The sequence below is a fragment of the Propithecus coquereli genome, unplaced genomic scaffold, assembly GCF_000956105.1.
Source record: "Propithecus coquereli isolate 6110/MARCELLA unplaced genomic scaffold, Pcoq_1.0 Scaffold77, whole genome shotgun sequence".
In the NCBI taxonomy this organism is placed as follows: Eukaryota; Metazoa; Chordata; class Mammalia; order Primates; family Indriidae; genus Propithecus; species Propithecus coquereli.
In genome coordinates, this window is record NW_012153840.1 from 2202676 (window position 1) to 2222291 (window position 19616).

A 19616-nucleotide genomic window follows, 5' to 3' on the forward strand; every position below is an offset into this window, starting at 1 on the left:
GGCTTGGCGAGGCGGCTACCCAGGTGCAGGGGCAGAAGAGCACAGTTAGAATCAGCCTCTCACTTTTCAGAAGATGATTTTTTATCCCCATTTCACTGATGAGGAAGTGGAGGTCAAATCAGTTACAACAAAACCCAGCTCTGGGCGTGGACCCTGGTCTGTCTGACCCTGAAGCTCCCGTCCTGCCTTTCCCCAGCTGCAAACTGAGCATTGTCATCAGCGCCAGATGTTACTTCTGCTGCCTCGTCTGTGGACCCTCAAAACCTACCCCCGCCTTGGCACCCACGCAGGCCTGGCTGACCGACCAGGCAGCCGCTGTGAATCGGGCATTTGCCACCTGAGACGAAAGCTGTTAGGTTTTACCTTGATTCACCGAAACAGAGATCACACAGACACTGTACAATCTTATCCTACAGGACCAGAATTCTAAAGTCACAGCACTGAAGGTAAAATTTGCAAATAGTCAAAATCACGTTTCCATTGTCATGGAAATACATGCCAAGAGGTGTGTTCGTGGCTGGGATTAAACAAACTAATTTATCATGGGTGTTAGAAAACGTTTGCTGGCTTTGAATCTACATCTTGCTTATTCTGAGCCACATGCACACGGCTCTTTGAAAAGCTGCAAAGAACTTGGCCCCCGTTCCAGTCTTTCTCGGAGGGTATTTCCTGTTTCGGCCCCTCAGCAGCGATCCTGCTTAGGCCCTTGGCACGGGCCTCACCCCACCATGGTGTGAGAGGAGGGAGGAAAGTTTAAAGTAAGGGCCCAAGGTAAATGAAACGGGTGCAACACGCGACTTGAGCTGCTTCTCGCCCATCAGCGACAAGGGATGTGGAGGCCGCAGACACTCACTGCAGTGCCAAGGGCTTCCAGCTGGAGATCCTTTTCTTTGTTCTGACTCCTTAGTTGGTTCACCTCCTCTTTTAGTTGTTGAACTTGCTCATTCCTTGCTAACATGTCTTTTTGCAAAGATGACACCATGTCTGTAAACAAAAAGACTCATCGAGGTCAAAGAGTCAGTAAGGATTACAGTCACCGCTGCCGCTATCAGCCAATTTGTGACAAGCCTGGCACTGAGGAAGGGGGTGTCCCCAAGGATCCCGGAGGCTTGAATGGGGCTGAGACCAATACCCACTGAACATCATTTGTTTCGTGTCTCAGTGAGAGTAAGGAGAAGCCAGTGAATGCTACTGGGGACAGGAACCACCTGCAGGGGTCCTTGTGGGCTGCAGAGCTCAGACAGGCAACACCACGGGCCTGGGGAACAAAGGCCCAGCAGACACAGGGACCAGGAGAGGCCAGGAGTTGGGCTTGTGGAAGAAGGGGACGTGTTAGAGGCTGTAGCTGGAGTAGATGGAGTCACACTTGTCTGAGTCTGTAACCCGTCCCTACCACTTATTAGCTCAGGGGTCTTGAACAAGTTACTTAATCTCCCATTGTATCTATTGAGTTACCGTAAGGGTTAAATGAGAGGATATGTATAAAAACCTAGTAGAGTGGCCAACACATAGTGTGTGTCACCTGGTACCTATGATTATTTGTGGCAGCCAGTTTCCAAAATGGCCCCAATCATTCCTGCCCCTGACTATTCATGCCCCTGTGTAGCCCCCTCCTGCTCTGAATAGGGCCAATGTGTGTAACCAATATGATATTGTGGGGGCGGTGGGGTGCGACTTCCCAGGCTAAGTCATCAAAGACACTGTGGCTTCTTTGCTCTCTCTTAGATCACTCAGTCTGGGGAAAGCCAACGCCATGTTGTGAGGATGCTCAAGCAGCCCTAGGGAGAGGCCCCCGGGGTGAGGAACTGAGGCCTCCAGCCGACAGCCGTGAGTGAGTCATCCAGGAAGGGGGTCCCATTGAGGTTTCAGATGACACGACAGCAGACCCAGCTGACATCTCAACTGCAACCTCATGAGAGACTCTGAATCAGAAGTGAGTCATTCCCAAATTCCTGAACCACAGAAACTGGGTGAGATAATAAATATTGGTTGTTTTATCCACTGAATTTTGAGATAACTTGTTATATAGCAGTAGACAGCTAATATATTATTAATATATTATCACATTGAGGAAAAGTGAGAAGAAGGGTGCATAAACGCAGTGTTAGTAGATTACCTCATGTGATTCCTTTTTTGGAAAAACATTCATCCCAGTTTTATTGGTAGGTATCAATCAGGAAGGTATTAATATGGAGAATAAGGAACAACATGATCCAGAATTTCATCTTAAAACTGAGCTTTGTGGCTGGGCACGGTGGCTCACGCCTATAATCCTAGCACTCTGGGAGGCTGAGGCGGAAGGATCGCTTTAGGTCAGGAGTTGGAGACCAGCCTGAACAAGAGCAAGACCCTGTCTCTACTAAAAATAGAAAAATTAGCCGGGCGTGGCATGGTGGCTTGCACCCATAGTCCCAGCTACTCAGGAGGCTGAGGCAAGAGGATCGCTTGAGCCCAGGAGTTTGAGGTTGCTGTGAGCTAGGCTGATGCCACAACACTCTAGCCTGGGTGACAGAGCAAGACTCTGTCTCAAATAAACAAACAAAACAAAAAGGAGCTTTGTCCTGGTGCACAGTTAGGTTACTTGGAAACAGGTGGATCCCTGTGGGGCTTGCCTTCAAGCTTGTCAGGTAGGACCAGAGTGGCCTTTCTAGACCTAATTTGGCTTCACGCCTGAGGCCACCCCTTTTACAGTCCCCACCAGCTGCCCTGTGTGTTACAAGGTTTCCCCTTTCTGGATGTTGGGAAGGTGAACTACTCTCAGGTCTGCATGAACTTCTAGATTGTTCCCTCTGCTACCTTTGGGTGGTCCTTTCCTTGCCCATATGCATGCGCTGATCAGTCCTGACTCCGCTGAAGACTAAGGGGGACCCTCTGTGGTCTCCAGGGCTCCCTCTCTGTGCAGCCTGCTCTTCCCTGCCTCCGCCTGTAAACCGAGCTGTGCCGAATGGGGCCAATCTCCATCTCCTCAAGCCGGGCAGGCCACTGGGCTGCGCCTGGGCGTCCCTCCCTGCTGGGGCCTGGGCACGGCACGTAGATCACACAGCCGGCGATTCGTGTCTGGCTCAGTGCTAGGCTCGGCCCTGACAGCTGCGGACACGTGTCCTGCTGTGCAGTGGGTGCGTCAGGAGCAGCACGCACAGCCAGACGCAGTACCTCCCGGCACCTGCTTTCCTCCCTTCCCCCTTTCTCTGTGAATGGCCCCATCCTCTTCAGGTCTCTAAACATGGAGTTTTCTGCTATAAAAACCACAGTGGCTTCCCATCGCACTTAGAATAAAATCCCAGCTCCTCCCCGTGATCTGGCCCTGCCTCTCCCCCCGCCCCATAGTCCGGCCCCGACCCCAGCCACCCTGGCCTGCAGCTGCCCCAGCATGGCAGCTGAGTCCAGCCTCAGGGCCTGTGCACTCGGCCCCGGCCCAGCACACCCCCCATTGCCCTTCCTATCCCCTCAGGGACTGCCCTTTGCCAACTCACTGAGCATCCTCCCTTCACTTCACCCCCCAGGCACTTGGCCACCAGGCCGCCGGCTTTCTTTGCAGGGCTGGTCTCTCTGAAACTGGCTTGTTTATTTACTTGCTCTTGTCTGTCACTCTCTCCCAGATGTGAGCCCTGTGAGCCCAGGGACCTCGACTATTTGCTCGGGGCTCTCTCCCCACCGCCTAGAACAGCGCCGGGGCCTAGCAGGTGCTCAGTAAATGTGGGGAGTGGATGAATGAGTGGATGCAGGCTAGAAACAGCTGTGCCGGCAAGGGTGGGCCATGAGTCGGCTGCCCCTCCCCCACCCAAGTTCTTCAGTATTGAACCAATTAGCCAAATGTGATCACTCGGGGCCCAGGTGCACTGGGGTGAACTGGGTAAAGCTCTGGGTGCCTTAAAGTGGCAACCCCACTTTGTCCACATTCTAGTTTGCATCCACAGCAAACTGGCTCATGGGACTGCCTGAGCCACACAGGGGCCAGGGTGTCCCTGGTGAAGGCAGTGCTCAGCAGGCCTTCTAGCTAACAGGTAGCATTTGCTCCAATATTTACCGAGGGCTGACTTTGAGCCAGGCCCTGTGCTAGGAACCGGATGGCAGATAAACCTCTCCTGAGGATGCACTCGAATTCATGACAGTAGCTGTCTGGAGGGCTGCTGAGAACTCTGAGCTGCAGCCAGGTTCAGATAACAAGTGCAGTGGTTGATTGGTGATGTCTGCCATGGCCATACACATTGGGGAGGGAGTGGAAGCTCTAGGCCCAACTCCAAAAAGAGCTCACCCGACGAGATGGCGTTGTCCCTCTTTAAGCTCTCGCCCTCGGTCTTCAGGGATGTGATTTCTGAGTTCCGCTCGGACAGGGTGTGGCACAGCACCTGGCTGTAGCCTTTCTGCAGGGCGCTGATCTGTGGGAGGAGGCAGCGCAGTCAGAGGGGGCCAGCCCACGTCTGCAAGGCACACGGGTGCTTCTCCCAAGTCGGACAGAAAGGTGCTGATTCATCTTTGTTTGGGGTGTGGGGTAAGCCAAGCTTTTTAGTTTTAATCAGTGGACGGGGCAGGAGAGGCCTGTTCCTGCAGTGACCACCAATCACTTCCTGTGTGATCAAAACATGGGCCTCTTCTGGGGATGCCTGACTCCTGAGTAGGTTCCTGCAACCTCTCGGCTCTCAGCCATGAACGGACCAGCTGCGGGCTCCGGGTCACCCAGCACTGACTGGATACAGAGCAGAGTTCAAGAGAGGGAGGCAGGTTATAAAATTAATTCCGTCAGTGATAACAACAATAGGTCATAGCTCACAGAACACTCTCGAACTTACAAAGGCCACTCGCAGACACTGCTCCAGCACAGCCTGGCCGCATCCCCGCAGGGTGCACCCACGAATGTCCCCATTTTGCAAGTGAGTAAAGTGGGACTGAGAGAGGCGAGGCTGCCTGCGTGGGATTGCACGGCTAGTCAGCGGTGGAGCTGCGATTCCAATCCAATCTTCACTTACCTGGCTCTAGTTCTTCCCGTCTTACAACGTGGCTCTAGGAACCAGCAGCAGAAGCCTGGACCCGGGAGCAGACTGCCGTCTCCCCGTTTTGTCTCTGCCACTGCAGGTGCAGGAACGTAGGGACACACCGATTCCATCTCGTTTCCCACTCTGTAACTTCGGTGTTGCTAGTTCTGATCTCATGGACTTGTTGAAGGTACTTTAATAAGTTGGTACAGCGGTCCCCAACCTTTTTGGCACCAGGGATTGTTTTCATGGAAGACAATTTTTCCACGGACCGGTCGGGGTTGGGGGGATGATTCAAGCATATTGCATTTACTGTGCACTTTATTTCTATTATTATTACTTGTAATATATAACGAAATAATTATACAACTCACCATCGGTTGTGGACCCCTGATTAGTATATGTAAAAATGCTCAGACCATGTGTGGCCCACGACACATAGATATTAGCTATGATTATTCCCCGGTGTGTTTTAGTTTGGGCTTCTCTTGCCTGTCTTGGGGAAGGTAGATTGGTAATGGTTTGGGTGCATTTGTAAGCTTTGTGTAGGCTCACTTAAACACCAGTGTGATTGTTACTAAGAAGAAACACAAGAGTCCCCGTTAATCGCTGCATCATGTCATAGGCATAGCATAAAAAATGATGGGGTGAGGGGTGCTCAAGTAAGGTGGGCACAGGTGCACAGTGCACCTCACCACCAGATGGCGCTCATAGTCTTTGTTCTTGGTGCCTGTCCCTGAACATTTTGTGATTATGATTCAATAGTGGACTTAATGGAAGCATCAAGGTTTCACAATTTATATGGCTAATTTCACGCACCACTCACGTTTTCCCTGGGGCATCTGAGACAGTGGAGAAGCGGTGTATGCTAGGAGAGGGAGGGACACAGGCCGAAACGCCCCCCACCCTCCCCAAGGGTATACTTTTGCATGTCTGTGCTTTGGAGACTTTGAATGAAAAAAATTGCTTCTCCTCCTCCTGTTCTCCGTGGGGAAAATGCAACTTTCCCACAAAAGGTATTTGTAATTAAAAAAAAAAATGTTCCTAGCTCTTCTCAGCCTGATGCTTTTGTTTGTATGATACCAGAGGCACAGCACAGAGACAAACTTCCAGAAGGGATGGGAAAACATGCCTCCCAAAGACTCCAGTGCTGTCTGACAGATATAAAATATTTCAATCAAAGTATCAGAGCTTTAGGATTTCAGTTTGCAGGAAAACTCCAAATAGTCTTCCCACCTCCTCGTTACTTTCACGACTGAAATAAATACTCATATTGTCTATAATTGGCATAACTCCCAAGATGTTTAATGCCTGTTACACTATGTAATAAAACGGGCACTGGATCATAAGAAAGTTAATAGTGCTAGGAAAAGTGATTGCTTCAAGATAATAATTCGGCTGCTGATTAGCACGGGCAGTGCAGCCCGCACGGAGGTGAGCATTTTCTAGTGGTACCCTAGCGGATCGAAGATCTTTGAGAGCAAATCAATACGCACACACTTCCAGGGGACCCAGGAGAACGTATAAACTAATCAGAACAATAAATCAACCTGCCATGTGGCTTATACTTCCGGTTGAATGTTCTGTTGGCAATAGAATATTTAAGAAACTAAAATGTGAGCAGATGAAGTGATTTGGATTAAACCAACTGCACCCTCTAGTTCAGAGATGCCTTGTTATAAAACACCCCTTTCAGTTATCAGTGAAGATCAAGGTGAGGAGGAGACAATGGTATGAAGATCATTTCTTGGTGAAAAAACAAATTTCCAGATATCACTGTGGACACAGACTCAAAGATACGTGAGAATTACTCGTCCCTGTCCACGCACCTGGACAAGACACGTCACTTTGCTCAGGAGAGCTCTGAAATGGGAGAATTACCGAAAAGGTTATTTCTCCATCTGATTGCAAAACTGGGTTCAGATAGCGAGAAACACACTCATCAATGAGTTGGCTGCATGTCAAGGCAGCCGCCTGCAGTAGTGGTTTCTACAAAACCTGCTGCTTTCATTGTTCTTTCAAAAACAGGTCGGAAGGGGAGGGTCACTGTTGGAATATTAGAGCATATATCTGTGCACTTGCTTATGCTGTGTCCCTCACTAGAACATAACTGGGGAAGGCAAGGGTCACGTCTGCCTTGCTCCCTGCTGACTTCCCAAGGCTGGAACAGGGCATGGCACTGGTGGACACTCAACAAATATTTATTTGAATAAATGAGTAAGTGGATGAATAAACAAACACTGTCCTATTAGAGTTCTGGAAGGTACCTGGGCCCAGTCCTTGCCCTCATGGAGCTGACAGTCCCTGGAAGACTCTCCTAGGTTCACCAGGCCTAACCTAGGCACTTTCTAGGGCACCCTTGCCAGGACTAAAGCCATGCACCTCGCTGGGGTGGAGAAGGGCGAGGCTGTCCGTATGCAGGGAGCAGAGGCCTAGGCGTGACCATGGTTTAAGCGGCATTATGCACTGAAGCCAGAAGTCACGGCGGCTCGTTGCTTTTTATCAACTTTGTTGAGGCATAATTTACGTCATCGACATCACCAGCCAATCTTAAAGTAGTTCTTTAAAAAAGGAAAGAAGGAATTGGGATCTAGTATTGAGAGAAGGGATCGTGACTGGCAAATCCAGCAATTCCAGGGGGACACAGTTGTGTGATGAAACTCCCTACAAAGTGAGCCGGGAACTGCCTGGAGAGTTTGGTAAAAGGCCGAGGTGTCTGGAACACTGCGGGCTCCTTCTCCCCGCTTAGCTCACTGCCCACAGCTCTTTCTGGCTGGCGCTGGAGCCAGGTGACAGGTGGCCACTGAAGCGACAGCGATGGGGGGAAACAGGAAGTGGGGTGAGAAATGGGGTTTGCAAGGAGGCAGACGTGAGTTCGAATTCCACCACCACCTCTAATGTGCTGTGCAAGCTGTAACCAGTTCCTGGGTGTCTCTGGGACTGCCTCAGATTCCTCATCTATAGAATGGATGTGTCAGAGATTGGGAGGTTTAAATAAGTTAATGCAACTAAAGTACTTTGCACTAGTGCTTGCATGTAGCTGGTGCTTACTAAATGCTAATAGTGGGAACTTGCCAAGTCTCTAAACCCTGCGGATTTGTGTTCTTAACCACTGTGCTACACAGACCACCCCACCTCTAACTCTCTCAGTGGCTCGCCCCCAGCGGTCCCCCAGGGCTCCCTGAGAGCTGCCACCCTGTGTTGTACCTCTAAGGCTCTGAGTCCTACCTGGCTTTTCAAGCTCTTGATCTCTTTCTGTTTGGCACCGATGTCTTCATCCAGGACCTGAAACTTCTGCGAGATCTCCTGCTCGTTCTGCCTGGAGGCGGCGGTCTGCAACAGCTTCTGGCTCAGCTGGGCCACCTCGCTCTGCAGGTTCATTATCACGGCGTCTTTGTACTTGGATTCAATCTCAAAATCGGAGAGGCGGCTCACCTCTTTCCCCAGCAGCAGGATTATTTCATCCTGGGTAGAGATGAGATGGGAGGCTTACTAGAAGTGGGTCCAGGTAAAAAAAAAAAAAAAGGTAGAAAAATTAGTGTAGGAGGGCAAGCGCAGGCAGGGAGGGAAATGGCAGATTTGAAACTATCTCTGTCCCCGGAAGCTCAGAGACAGAAGAGCCTGGTTAAAATCACATAGTCGTATATCGACCCCTGTAATGGACGTTTATACCCCAAAGCCACGGAAATTTCCTTTCTCTACAATCATACTTTCATATTGAGAACAACCATCCCATGCAGGAAGTTTATTTATAATGTTTTTAGGAGTTAACTTACCAGGCCTCAGTCTAGCGCCTGGGGACCTAGGAAAGGTAATTAGGAAAATGACATTCTATTCGACCACATTCTGACTATAACAGGGCTATTTAACTTTAAAAATTTAATACATGTTGAAACATTTCTTTTCCCTTTCCTCTCTTCTGGCATTCCTGCCTCTTTCGGTTATTCACATAAAAATTTACTCCAGGTAACTGGGTCATGAAAAATAAATGAGAGAGGAATGATGGTTTTTGTGTACGGGCTCTTGCAAACTTCAGACTGTAAACAACCCTGGGCTGGTGGATGTTCCCACAGGTGTAATAAACTCCTCCATCGCTCAAAAGAAAAAGCGCCACAGCCAAAGAATTGGTTAGTTTCTCAAAAAAGGAAAGAAAAAAAAAAAATCCCTCGAACTTCTCATCAGATGTCATCAATAAAACATCAGGAAGAGTGAAAACAAAGATTCCCTGGATGTGTTTCCACGTGCAGCTACGGAATATCTGATCAGTGACTTTTGAAGGAAACCGAGCCCTCCCAGCAAGTTCCTGTTGGCTGGAAGGAGGGAAACGGGCACTTTCTGGGCCAGCTCATGGCCTGGGGCCCCCAATCAGCCTCACGACCTTCTAGCTCCCCGACCCGGGGAACGACAGGGTTTTGGTCATGAGGGAGCCCCTCTGGCATTGTCAACTGCTGCCAAGGGTCTTTCTTTGGTCCTTATGAGTGCTTGTGGCACAATTTCAAGGGACAGCCTCAGACAGATTCCAGCTCCTGGGCAGCCCTGCTGCTTCAGCCAGCATGAGTCACCCAAAATCTCCGTGTTCACCGGGTGCCTATTCAGAATCCCTGCTTCCTTTTAGATTGTAAACTTGAAATTTATAGACTTGAGTTTGTCTATGGCCATGTTTTTGGAGACCTGCTAGAGGAAGAGGAACTGTGAGGGAAACAGTGGAGAAATTGGTTGTTTTGATGGTATCATTTAACCTCCTGGATCCAGCCATGCCTGAAGCTAGTAGGCCTTTAATTTTTCCAATAAGATAAGCCAATAAATGCTTTTTCCCCTCCCAAAACTAATTTGTTTATTGTCACGTGCACTTGAAGGAGTCCCGGCAAGTCAGGGCATAAAGAGTTCATAGATAGAAAATATGGTAAGTGTGGTTGCACCGTATTTCCAGTTTAACAACTGTGCTGGATTAAAAAATGGCCACAGATACTTTGCAGCTTCCGCCGTCAAACGGTGGAGTCTGTTTCCTCCATCCCCTAAATCTAGGCTGCCCTGTGACTTGCTCTGACCAGCTGAAAGTGGTGGAAGTGATGTTGAGTGACTCCCAGCAAGTTCTTACGCGGCTGTACGGCTTCTGTCCTGGGAACCCGGGACCACCGGGCTGCTGTGGAGAAGCCCAGGATGAAAAACCACATGCAGAAGGGGGCTCGCCATTCCAGGCGTCCCAGCTGAGGTGCCTGGGATTGAGGCCTTCTGAGACCATTGGCCCCCGCCAAGCCACCAGCTGACCTCAGCTGCATGAGTGATACCAGAAGACAAGTGAACCCATAGAATTGTGGAAAATGATAAATTGCCGTTTTAAGCCAGTAAGTCTTGGGCTGGCTGTTACACAGCAGTGGATACCAGACAGGGCACCCAGGCCTGGCTTCTCACCCTACTGCAACGTTGCCTAAAGTCTGGTCTCAGGACACCTGCGTCAGAACCACCTTCACCCTGAAGCTGCAGATTCCCAGGCATGTCTCTCCCGGGTGCAACAAGACCCCAGGTGGCTCTGCATGGTTCTGCTCCGCACATTCTGAGAACTGCTGCAGGCTCAGGCCCTGATCCTTAAGTAAGCAAGATACTGCTGGACTGTTTCTTTAAGGATAATTTTCGGGCTGTGGCTAAGTGGGGAGAAATCAACCTGGCTCCAACCTTCCCAGGTTTACTTAAATTCACCTGCTCTGACCGCAGTTCCTGTCTCACTCTCTCAACCTCTCTGTTTCTTTAACAAGTCTCTCTTTCTTGTTTGTTCTGCTGTCTTTGACCTCAGCTCTCATTTCCTCCTGCTAGGAAACGTGTTTTCCCCACCACTGTTCCACCACCAGCTTAGAAGTTAACCCGACCTGGGTTTGAGTCTCAGTTCTTCCCTTTGCACTGTGCAACCTTGGGCAAGTTACTCAATCTCTCTGAGCTTCAGTTTCCTTATCAGCAAAGTGAAGGTGACAAAATCTGTTTTGAAGACATCGAAGATTAAACGAGCTAATGAATGTCCTGTGCACAGGACACAGTCTAGCACACAGTAGGTGCTCAATAAACAGTGGAGCTGGATATTGTTGTTATTTGGGATAAAACTTTGGTTCGATGTCCTAGGAATAAGAGGTGGTTTCTTGGAAGCAGGAAAAAGGGCCCTTCTAGGCCACAGAGAACAAGAGGCATCGGCAAGTCCCTTGCAGTCCGCCCGCTGCTGTGGCCCCACCCTCCCCCGACACCCCTCACCTTGTCCTGCTGGGCCAGGTCCTGGTCCACATAGATCTCCGTGGGAGGTACTGGAATTCCCTCGGCCACTGACGGGTCGGGCAGTTCCACGGCATTGGTCCACACTAAGGCATAAGGTCGACAGAGAGCACAGATGACTTGAGTTTCCCGAAGGCTCTGGAGAGTATTTTCAGATTAGTTTTCACGTTTGTTTCCCCCTGAGATTGACACTGTATGTAATTTTAAAATTACAAAGTGGTGCATGTTCACCGAACAGCAATGAAAGCATCACAGAAGTGCTAGAAAGGGAGAGAGCCGCCTCATTCCTCTCCCCCCGTGCTGACCGCGCCGTTGCCCACGCTGATGTCTTTCCAGACTTTTTCCTATGCTGCGGAAGGGCTGGCAACCTTGGGCAGGTCATTTAATCTCTCTAAGCCTCAGTTTCCACAATACAGTTCAGGAACACTGACAGTCTCTGTCCTAAAGGGCTGCTGTCAAGCGTAACGAAGCGTGAGGGTTGGCAAACTACAGCCCTTGGGCCAAATCTGGCCCATCGTCTGTTTTTAAAAATAAAGTTTTATTGGCACACAGCCACGGTTATTCATTGATATACCATCTATGGCTGCTTTTGTTGAGGCAGAGTTGAATATTTGCAATGCAGACCATATGGCCCACAAAGCCTAAAATATTTTCTATCTGGCTCTGTGAGACTGTGTTTTATAATAAGAAATATACACTCTTGGCCTTCCGTATCTGTGTGTTACACACTTGTGGATTCAACCAACTGTTGGTTGAAAATATTTGGGAAAAAAAAATACAAAAACAAACCAATACAGTATAACAACTATTTACATAGCATTTACATTATATTTTATGAATGAGGGATCTGCGGCACAGAGATGTCAAGTACGCACCCAAGGTTACACAGCTGTTAAGTGGTAGACTCAAGATTTGAACCAGGTTTGTTGGATTCAGAGCCTGTGCTCCTAACCGTCATGCAGTAAACGTGTGGACCTTCACGATATGTTGTTAAATTTTACAAAGCAGTTTGCCAGTGTTAAGTTCAAATGATCCCATTATTATCCTATGATTTACAATATATGTAAATAAGGATAATATTTTTTAAAATCACCCCATGCAATTTCCATTCTCAGTAATTCTCCCTCCCCACTTCTATGAGCTTTGCCATTAAGATTCAGCTTCGGAGCTGAGGCTTTATTGCCTGTGGAAGGAGAAGGGTGAACACCACCTAGGAGTCCTCGACCCGGGACGATTTTGCCCCTCTGGGGACATCTGGCAATGCCTAGGACAATCTCGAGTATCACAACTTGAGGAGGGAGGGAGGATTGCTCTTGGCATCAGTGGGTAGGACCCAGGGACGTTGCTGAACACTCAGCAATGCACAGGACAGCCCCCACGACAGAGAATTATCAGGCCCCAAATGTCAGCAGAGCCAAGATTGAGAAACCCTGACCTAGAAAAAGTCAGTCCTTGGCTTTGGGTTTCCAGAAAGAATTTTTCAAATCTAAAGCAAGGCATTGATCTAGAAGAAAAAACAATTTTATTGTTAGAGTCTAGCTTTGTTAAGAGAGGAAAAGGTTTTCTCAGAACCCTCAGAAATGGGTTTTTTCAATTCAGAGCCAGCCTGGAGGACTGGAGCATAGAGCATACTCCAAGGCACGGACGCAGGGGACTCTTCACTGCGGGAAGAGGGAAGCCCTTCTCCGACTTGGGAATGGGGGTGAAAGTTTGGGAACAGCCATCCCAGCGCCTTCTCAACCGAGATGATACCCGGTAGGAGGCTGAGGTGGGAGGCCCAGGTGGATTTGAGGACCTCAAAGCCACAGGACTTTTCCTTCACTTCCCAGGGAGAACGTAAGCCCCTTAGGGAGGCCCAAGTTCAGCACGGCCCTGGAGAAACAGGCGGAGAAATCCACTCATTAGTGACTGAGTAGCAAAAAGAAACAGCCCATGTGTCCACCGATGGAAGAATGGATTAAAAAAATCCTGTGATATGTGCATAGAATATTATTCAATGATAAAAGGAACAAACTCATGATACATACAACAAAACGATGAATCTAAGAAATGTTATGCTGAGTGGAAAAAGCCTTACATGAAAGAACACATACGACATGATTCCATTTATTTGCAATTCTAGAACAGCATTCCCTAATCCGTGGGGGAAAAAAAACGGGGGAGGGGATTGGGAATTGACCGGGAAGGGGCCTGAGGGGACTTTCTGGGGAGGCCGTAACAACCTGTGTCTTGACGGGGGCTGGGCTATGTGGGTGTGTGTGACGGTCAAAGCTCGTGAGTGTCCACTCGGACCTGTGCATCGCATCGTGTGGTGGCCGGTCCCCCGGCAGCCCCAGTGATCCTTGTCCCTGGTGTTCACACCCCTGCCCAGTCCTCTTCAGTACTGGGTGGGCTGACATTGATCTGCTCCGGCTGCCACAAAATACCACAGCCTGGGGGACTTAACAATAGCAAGTTATTTCCTCATAGCCCAGAGGCTGTAAGATCAAAGTGCCAGCAGGGCAGTCTCTCCTTGGCTTGCAGACGGCCACCCTCTGGCTGTTCCCACGTGGTCTTTCCTCCGTGGACGTGCATCCCTGGTGTGTCGTAACCTCCTTTTATAAGGACAACGGATTGGCTTAGAGCCCACCCTAATGGCCTCATTTTAATTTAATTACCTCTTTAAAGGCATTATCTCCAAATAAAGTCACATCTGTGGTACTGGGCTTAGGGCCTCAGCATATGAATTTTGAGAGGACATAATTCAGCCCATAAAAGACCTCATCTGGCCGGGCGCGGTAGCTCACACCTGTAATCCTAGCACTCTGGGAGGCTGAGGTGGGCGGATTGTTTGAGCTCAGGAGTTCGAAACCAGCCTGAGCAAGAGGGAGACCCCACCTCTACTAAAAATAGAAAGAAATTAATTGGAAAGCTAAAAATATATAGAAGAAATTAGCCGGGCATGGTGGCACATGCCTGTAGTCCCAGCTACTCGGGAGGCTGAGGCAGGAGGATCGCTTGAGCCCAGGAGTGTGAGGTTGCTGTGAGCTAGGCTGACGCCACGGCACTCTAGCCCAAGCAAAAGAGTGAGACTCTATCTCAAAAAAAAAAAAAAAAAGATCTCATCTATGTAACCACGGGTATTACAGAAATGATGGAGTTTGTCCCCTGAGGTTGGATCGTAAGAGACGTTGCAGCTTCTGCTTTGCTCCCTAGGGCCACTCTGTCCTAGACGGCGGCGGCCATTTCATGAGGAGACTCAAGCAGCCTGTGGAGAGGTTCCCCGGGTGAAGAACCGAAGCGTCCTACTAACAAACAGCCGGTGAGGAACTGAGGCCTCCTACGAAAGCCATGTGAGTGATGTGGAGGTGGGTCCTCCAGGCTCAGGCAAGCCCTCAGGTGACTGCGGCCCTGGCTGACAGCTCGACTGCAACCTCACGAGAGACTCTAGAACCCCCCAGCTAAGCCACCGCCACATGTCGGACCCAGAGAAACTGTGGGAGATGATACATGTTCATTGTTTTATATCCTTAAATCTGGGGCAATTTGTTATGCAGCAGTAAGTAGCTAATACAGATTCTGGCACCAGCAGTGGGGCGCTACCTTTGCAAAACCCTAAAATGTGCAGTGGCTTTGGAATGGAACAGTGGCCAAAAGCCTGAGGACTTTTTGAGAAGAGAATCTTAGCGAAATATTGAGGAGCATCAATGAGTCTGCTAGTTGAAGCCCAGTAGCCTTCAAGGAGGCAGTAAGGGGAGGCACTTAAAGAAAAGTGAGGAAAATGTGGGCAGGGCGTGGTGGCTCACGCCTGTAATCCTAGCTCTCTGGAAGGCCGAGGCAGACAGATCGTTTGAGCTCAGGAGTTCCAGACCAGCCTGAGCAAGAGCGAGACCCCGTCTCTACTAAAAATAGAAAGAAATTAGCTGGACAACTAAAGATATGTAGAAAAAATTAGCCGGGCATGGTGGCGCATGCCTGTAGTCCCAGCTATTCAGGAAGCTGAGGCAGGAGGATCGCTTGAGCCCAGGAGTTGGAGGTTGCTGTGAGCTAGGCTGACGCCACGGCACTCTAGCCCGGGCAACAGAGTGAGACTCTGTCTCAGAAAAAAAAGAAAAGTGAGAAAAATGTTATCAGGGTTGTGGGATCCTTGTGACAGAGTGGCAGTTTCATAACATGTTCCCCGAGGTAACATGGAAAGTAGGAAATGCACCTAATGAACTGGGTGATGTAGCTAAAAAGATTTCCAGGTGGAGCGTTGGAAGGTGTCACCTGGCTACTTCTTGCCACTTCAAGTAAACGTGAGAGGAGAGAGACTGGCTAGAGGAAGGGCCATTAAATAAAAAGGAGCCAGGACTTGATGTAATGGCCTTGACATTTCTGGCCTCTCCACGTGGCAAACGAAATTTGAGAAAGAGGTTCTGGGCAAAGATCCCATCGGGAAACAAGGTCTAAAGATGAAGCCCAGGCTGTGGCTGATCCTTGTTGGGAGACGAAGCCTGGAGGCTGTGTCTCAGGGAGCCTGTAGCCAAGCACAGCCTTCCGAGCAGCTTGCGGGTGCTGCCCCCGCAGCCTCAGTGGAAGCCCACGCTAGAGAAGAGCTGATGTTAAAGAAATCTGTGGGCATAGCCTTTGCCTAAGAGGGTGAACCCCAACAAGAAAACTACCGACTGGCACCGACAGAGACAGAGACGCTACAGGAGTACAAGAAACCTGTCAACTCCCAAGCTCCTACAGGCAAGAAGAAAACTGATAAAGCCACGCAGCTACAAACATGTGATACATTCCACATAAAAGGTAGGATGACCCAGAGGGCAGCGGTGAGTGTCCAGAGGGCAGAGCCAAGAGCCAGGGAAAGTCATTTCTGGGCAAGAGCAGGACCGAATCCCAATCGTGGGACTTCCAACATGTTCCTGGGAGGATTTCAGTACTGCTATGGACCAGTGACTCCTGTGTGTTTCCTGTTTTGTCACCTTTTGAACAGGAGGAATGTCTGCAGCAGTTATCCTACGTCTGCCCGGTGTGTGAGGGACAGATAACTTGTCTCTTTAGTTCACGGCTCTTTGCACTGATAGCAGCTGTGCCTGAGGAGCTCAACTTAATGGCACTTTGAACCACAGGCCAGGCAGGAACCCCAGGAATCATGCCCAGGGGCTGAGCTGACCAGCTACTCGGCCTGTGAGGCTGCTGGGGCCAAGAGGACAGTGCCAAATGGGACGTTTCCTCCCCAAATGCCATGAGGCTTTCAAGGGGGGTGGAAGGCTGTGCATGCCCCGCAGTGTCCAGGCTGGGGTGGGCAGTCACTGAGATAACCAGCCTTCGACGTGATGGAAAAGCATTAGATCAGACCAGATTGAATACATCTCCTCTGGGGAAGTCATTTTCCTTAACAGGCCTCAGCCTCTCTCACATGGAAGACGGGAATAAAATATTTAAAAACCTCCTTGGGCTGTTGTGAGCAAAGGGGGATTTCGGTTACCGATACTCCTGCACATCTGAGTCAAAGCGTGTCGATTTAGATCCCGCGACACACTCGCGTGTGTGCACACACGCAGGCGCACACTCCCCGCAGGGGTGCTGATGTGAGTCTGTGGGCACAGCCCCGGTCTGGGGGGATACGCACCAGCAGGTCAACAGAGGAGACCCAGGCGATAAGGATCATGGCTCATTTTTAACTGTTTTCTTACTTTGTTTATCCTGAATTTTTTAAAAACAATTGACTATGTTCTACTTGTATAATCAGAGAAAATAAGCAAAAAACAAGAGCCATCCTCATGGCTAGAAATCCACCCCATAAGCCACCAACGGAAGCACCGACACATACCTTGCTTGATGGGGGACTTGCGGGCGTTGTCCACCACAAAGGAGAACATCTTCCCGCTGGCACTCACGGGTCGCCCGTGGGAGGCAGGCGAGCCCATGGTGGGCCGGGGGAAGCCTTGGGACCAACTCCTTTGCACGGGCGCTGGCCGGATGCCCTGGTGGAAGGGAATATGCGGTGGCGAGGGGGTCTTGTTCGGCTGCTGCATGGCCCAAGGTGGTTGTGGCCTTGGCCATGGTACTGGGCCCCTCATCCACGGGAAGGAGGCCTGCAGGGGCACACCAGAGGGTCAGGGGAGGTCATGATCTGCTGAGACGGTCTCCACTTCTCGGCCCCAGCTACACAGTTGCTGCCTGAGTTCTCAGCTTTTGAATCACTTCCCCCAGGAAGCCCTCCTGGACTCTCAAGCTTGGGATGGTAGTCCTGCCACGGGTCACACAGCACATTATCACACCACCATTAGTGGGTATGTCCTTTACCCAGGCACCTTGCTGAGAGATTCACGTGTATTAATGAATCATTAATCATTTAATACACCCGACACTGTGATGGCACAGGCTGGGGAAGACCAAGTGATCTTCCCAAGACCATAGATGTGGTCTTGAGCTGCTGAGCTGGGAGAATGTCCCCTCCAAGGGATTAGGGACTTTTCATCTATCTTGCTCACCCCTAGAATAAAGACCTGGCACATACAGAGCAGGTCCTCAAATATTGGTTGAAAGGAAGAACAAGCCAATGACAGATTCAAGCCCAGCTTTCTGGGACTCCACAGCCTGTTCTCTTTCTGTCCACACTGTGGGTCTCTCTGTCTGACCCCCGACGCTGAGAGCCCTGGGGTGGCAGGGACCCCGCTGTCCTGTTAGCCTCTGATCCTCCACATCATCACACCTGATTCTGGCAGAGGCCCCACACCTATCTATCGAGGGAACACTTAATGCTCTGACCCTGGGGAAGATGTTGGCAGCTACTTTCAGTGGAGAGGATGTCAAAATCCATCTAACCGCGGAGCAGCGAGTGTGGAGAGGTGCTGACGCCCGGCTTTTGCCTTGGCTTAACGCTTTTAGTGGTGCTTTCCTCCTGGTGCCCGGGGGTTAAGCGATGACACCAATGAGTGCTGTCACTCAGTGCGCTGAACTTACCAATCCCTCACCGCAGCCCTTCAGGGAGGGCGCTCCTCACTCCTGTGTTAGAAATGAGGCTTGGAGGGGTGAAGGAATCTACCCAAGCACAGGTCGCGGTAGGGACAGAATTGGGATCAAGATCTGAAGGCCCCCCTCTCTCGTCTCTCTCCCTTTCCACCCCCCGCCCTGCTCTCCCTCGCAATTCTCTTGGCTGAAATAACACTTTCCAAGTAGGAGCTACGTGCAAAGGTTTGCTGCCTGTGCAGGGGCCATGCATCTATCTTCCCAGGGTTCACAGTTCTCCTTCTGTCACCTGGAGAGAATTTGAGCTCAGATACGCATCATGAAGAACAGGACAGAACGTCCTATAACTTCGGTTGGGTTTTCTTCAAGAGGAAGGTTCTCCATTCACTCAGGATCCTGAGCCAATTAAGCTACAGTCTTTCTAGGTCAAGGATCCTGTGCTTTTTCCCCAAAGACTCTTTCTCCAGGGCCCCTCTTCTGTGGCGGACAGGCCAGAACCCACCAGCATCCTTTGGAGATTCGGGGTCATCTCCCTTCCTCTCCCAGCCCATTATTGTGGGCGGGGTTAGGCAACCAGCCAATCAGCGATTGGTTCAGAGGTGGGGCATGCGGTCCAATCAGAGCCAAGGAGATCAAGCTGGACACCAGATCTTTAGCCATAGGAGAGCTGGGGGATGTGGCCAGCACCAAGGGTGTGGAGCCCAGGTATGGAGAGAGGGAAGCTGGCTTTTGTTTTGTGTTTATAAAAAACATATAACAAAATTTACCATCTTAACCATTTTTAAGTGTACTGTTCAGTAGTAAGTATATTCAAATTGCTATGAAATAGATCTCTAGAACTTTTTCATCTAGCAAAAGTGAAACTCTATTCCCATTAAATAATTCTCCCTTCCCCCTGCCCCCCGCCCTGGAGCCCCTGGTAACCACCATTTTACTTTCTGTCTCTATGAATCTGACTACTCTTGGTACCTCGTATGAGTGGATTCATACATTTGTCTTTTTGTGACTGGCTTATTTCACTTGGTGTAATGTGCTCAAGGTACCTCCACATTGCAGCTAGCATGTGTCAGAATTCTCTCCTTTTTGAAGGCTGAATAATATTCCACTGTATGGATAGACCACATTTCATTTATCCGTTCTCCTGTCGAGGGGCACCTAGGTTGCTTCCACCTCTTGGCTACTGTGAATAATGCGCAGATAGAGAAGCTGGTTTTGAGCTCTGGCTCGGGTCATAACTGAGCTGTTCCATACTGTGAGGCCGGTTAGAGCTGGTTTCTGTCACTTGCAGGCCCCATACCCCTAATGACAAGGTTTCTAAAGGGGATCGTGCATGATGTATAAATGCAGCAAAGATTGCGATCAGCTCTTTACATTCAAAAATTTAAAAATAGGCCAGGTGTGGTGGCTCATGCCTGTAATCCTAGCTCTCTGGGAGGCCGAGGCGGG

General features: G+C 49.9%; 1 protein-coding gene across 1 annotated transcript in view; it reads right to left on the reverse strand.

Moving 5' to 3' along the window:
* The window catches only part of FHAD1 (forkhead-associated (FHA) phosphopeptide binding domain 1), a 117496-nt gene that overhangs the window by 66860 nt on the left and 31020 nt on the right, over window positions 1–19616 (reverse strand). The window contains exons 3-7 of the mRNA XM_012662483.1: window positions 17029–17293; window positions 11211–11314; window positions 8202–8438; window positions 4256–4379; window positions 854–984 (exon numbers count right to left, since the gene is read on the reverse strand). Coding sequence (XP_012517937.1) covers window positions 854–984; window positions 4256–4379; window positions 8202–8438; window positions 11211–11314; window positions 17029–17293 — 861 coding nt within the window. The remainder of the gene's footprint in view (window positions 1–853; window positions 985–4255; window positions 4380–8201; window positions 8439–11210; window positions 11315–17028; window positions 17294–19616) is intronic.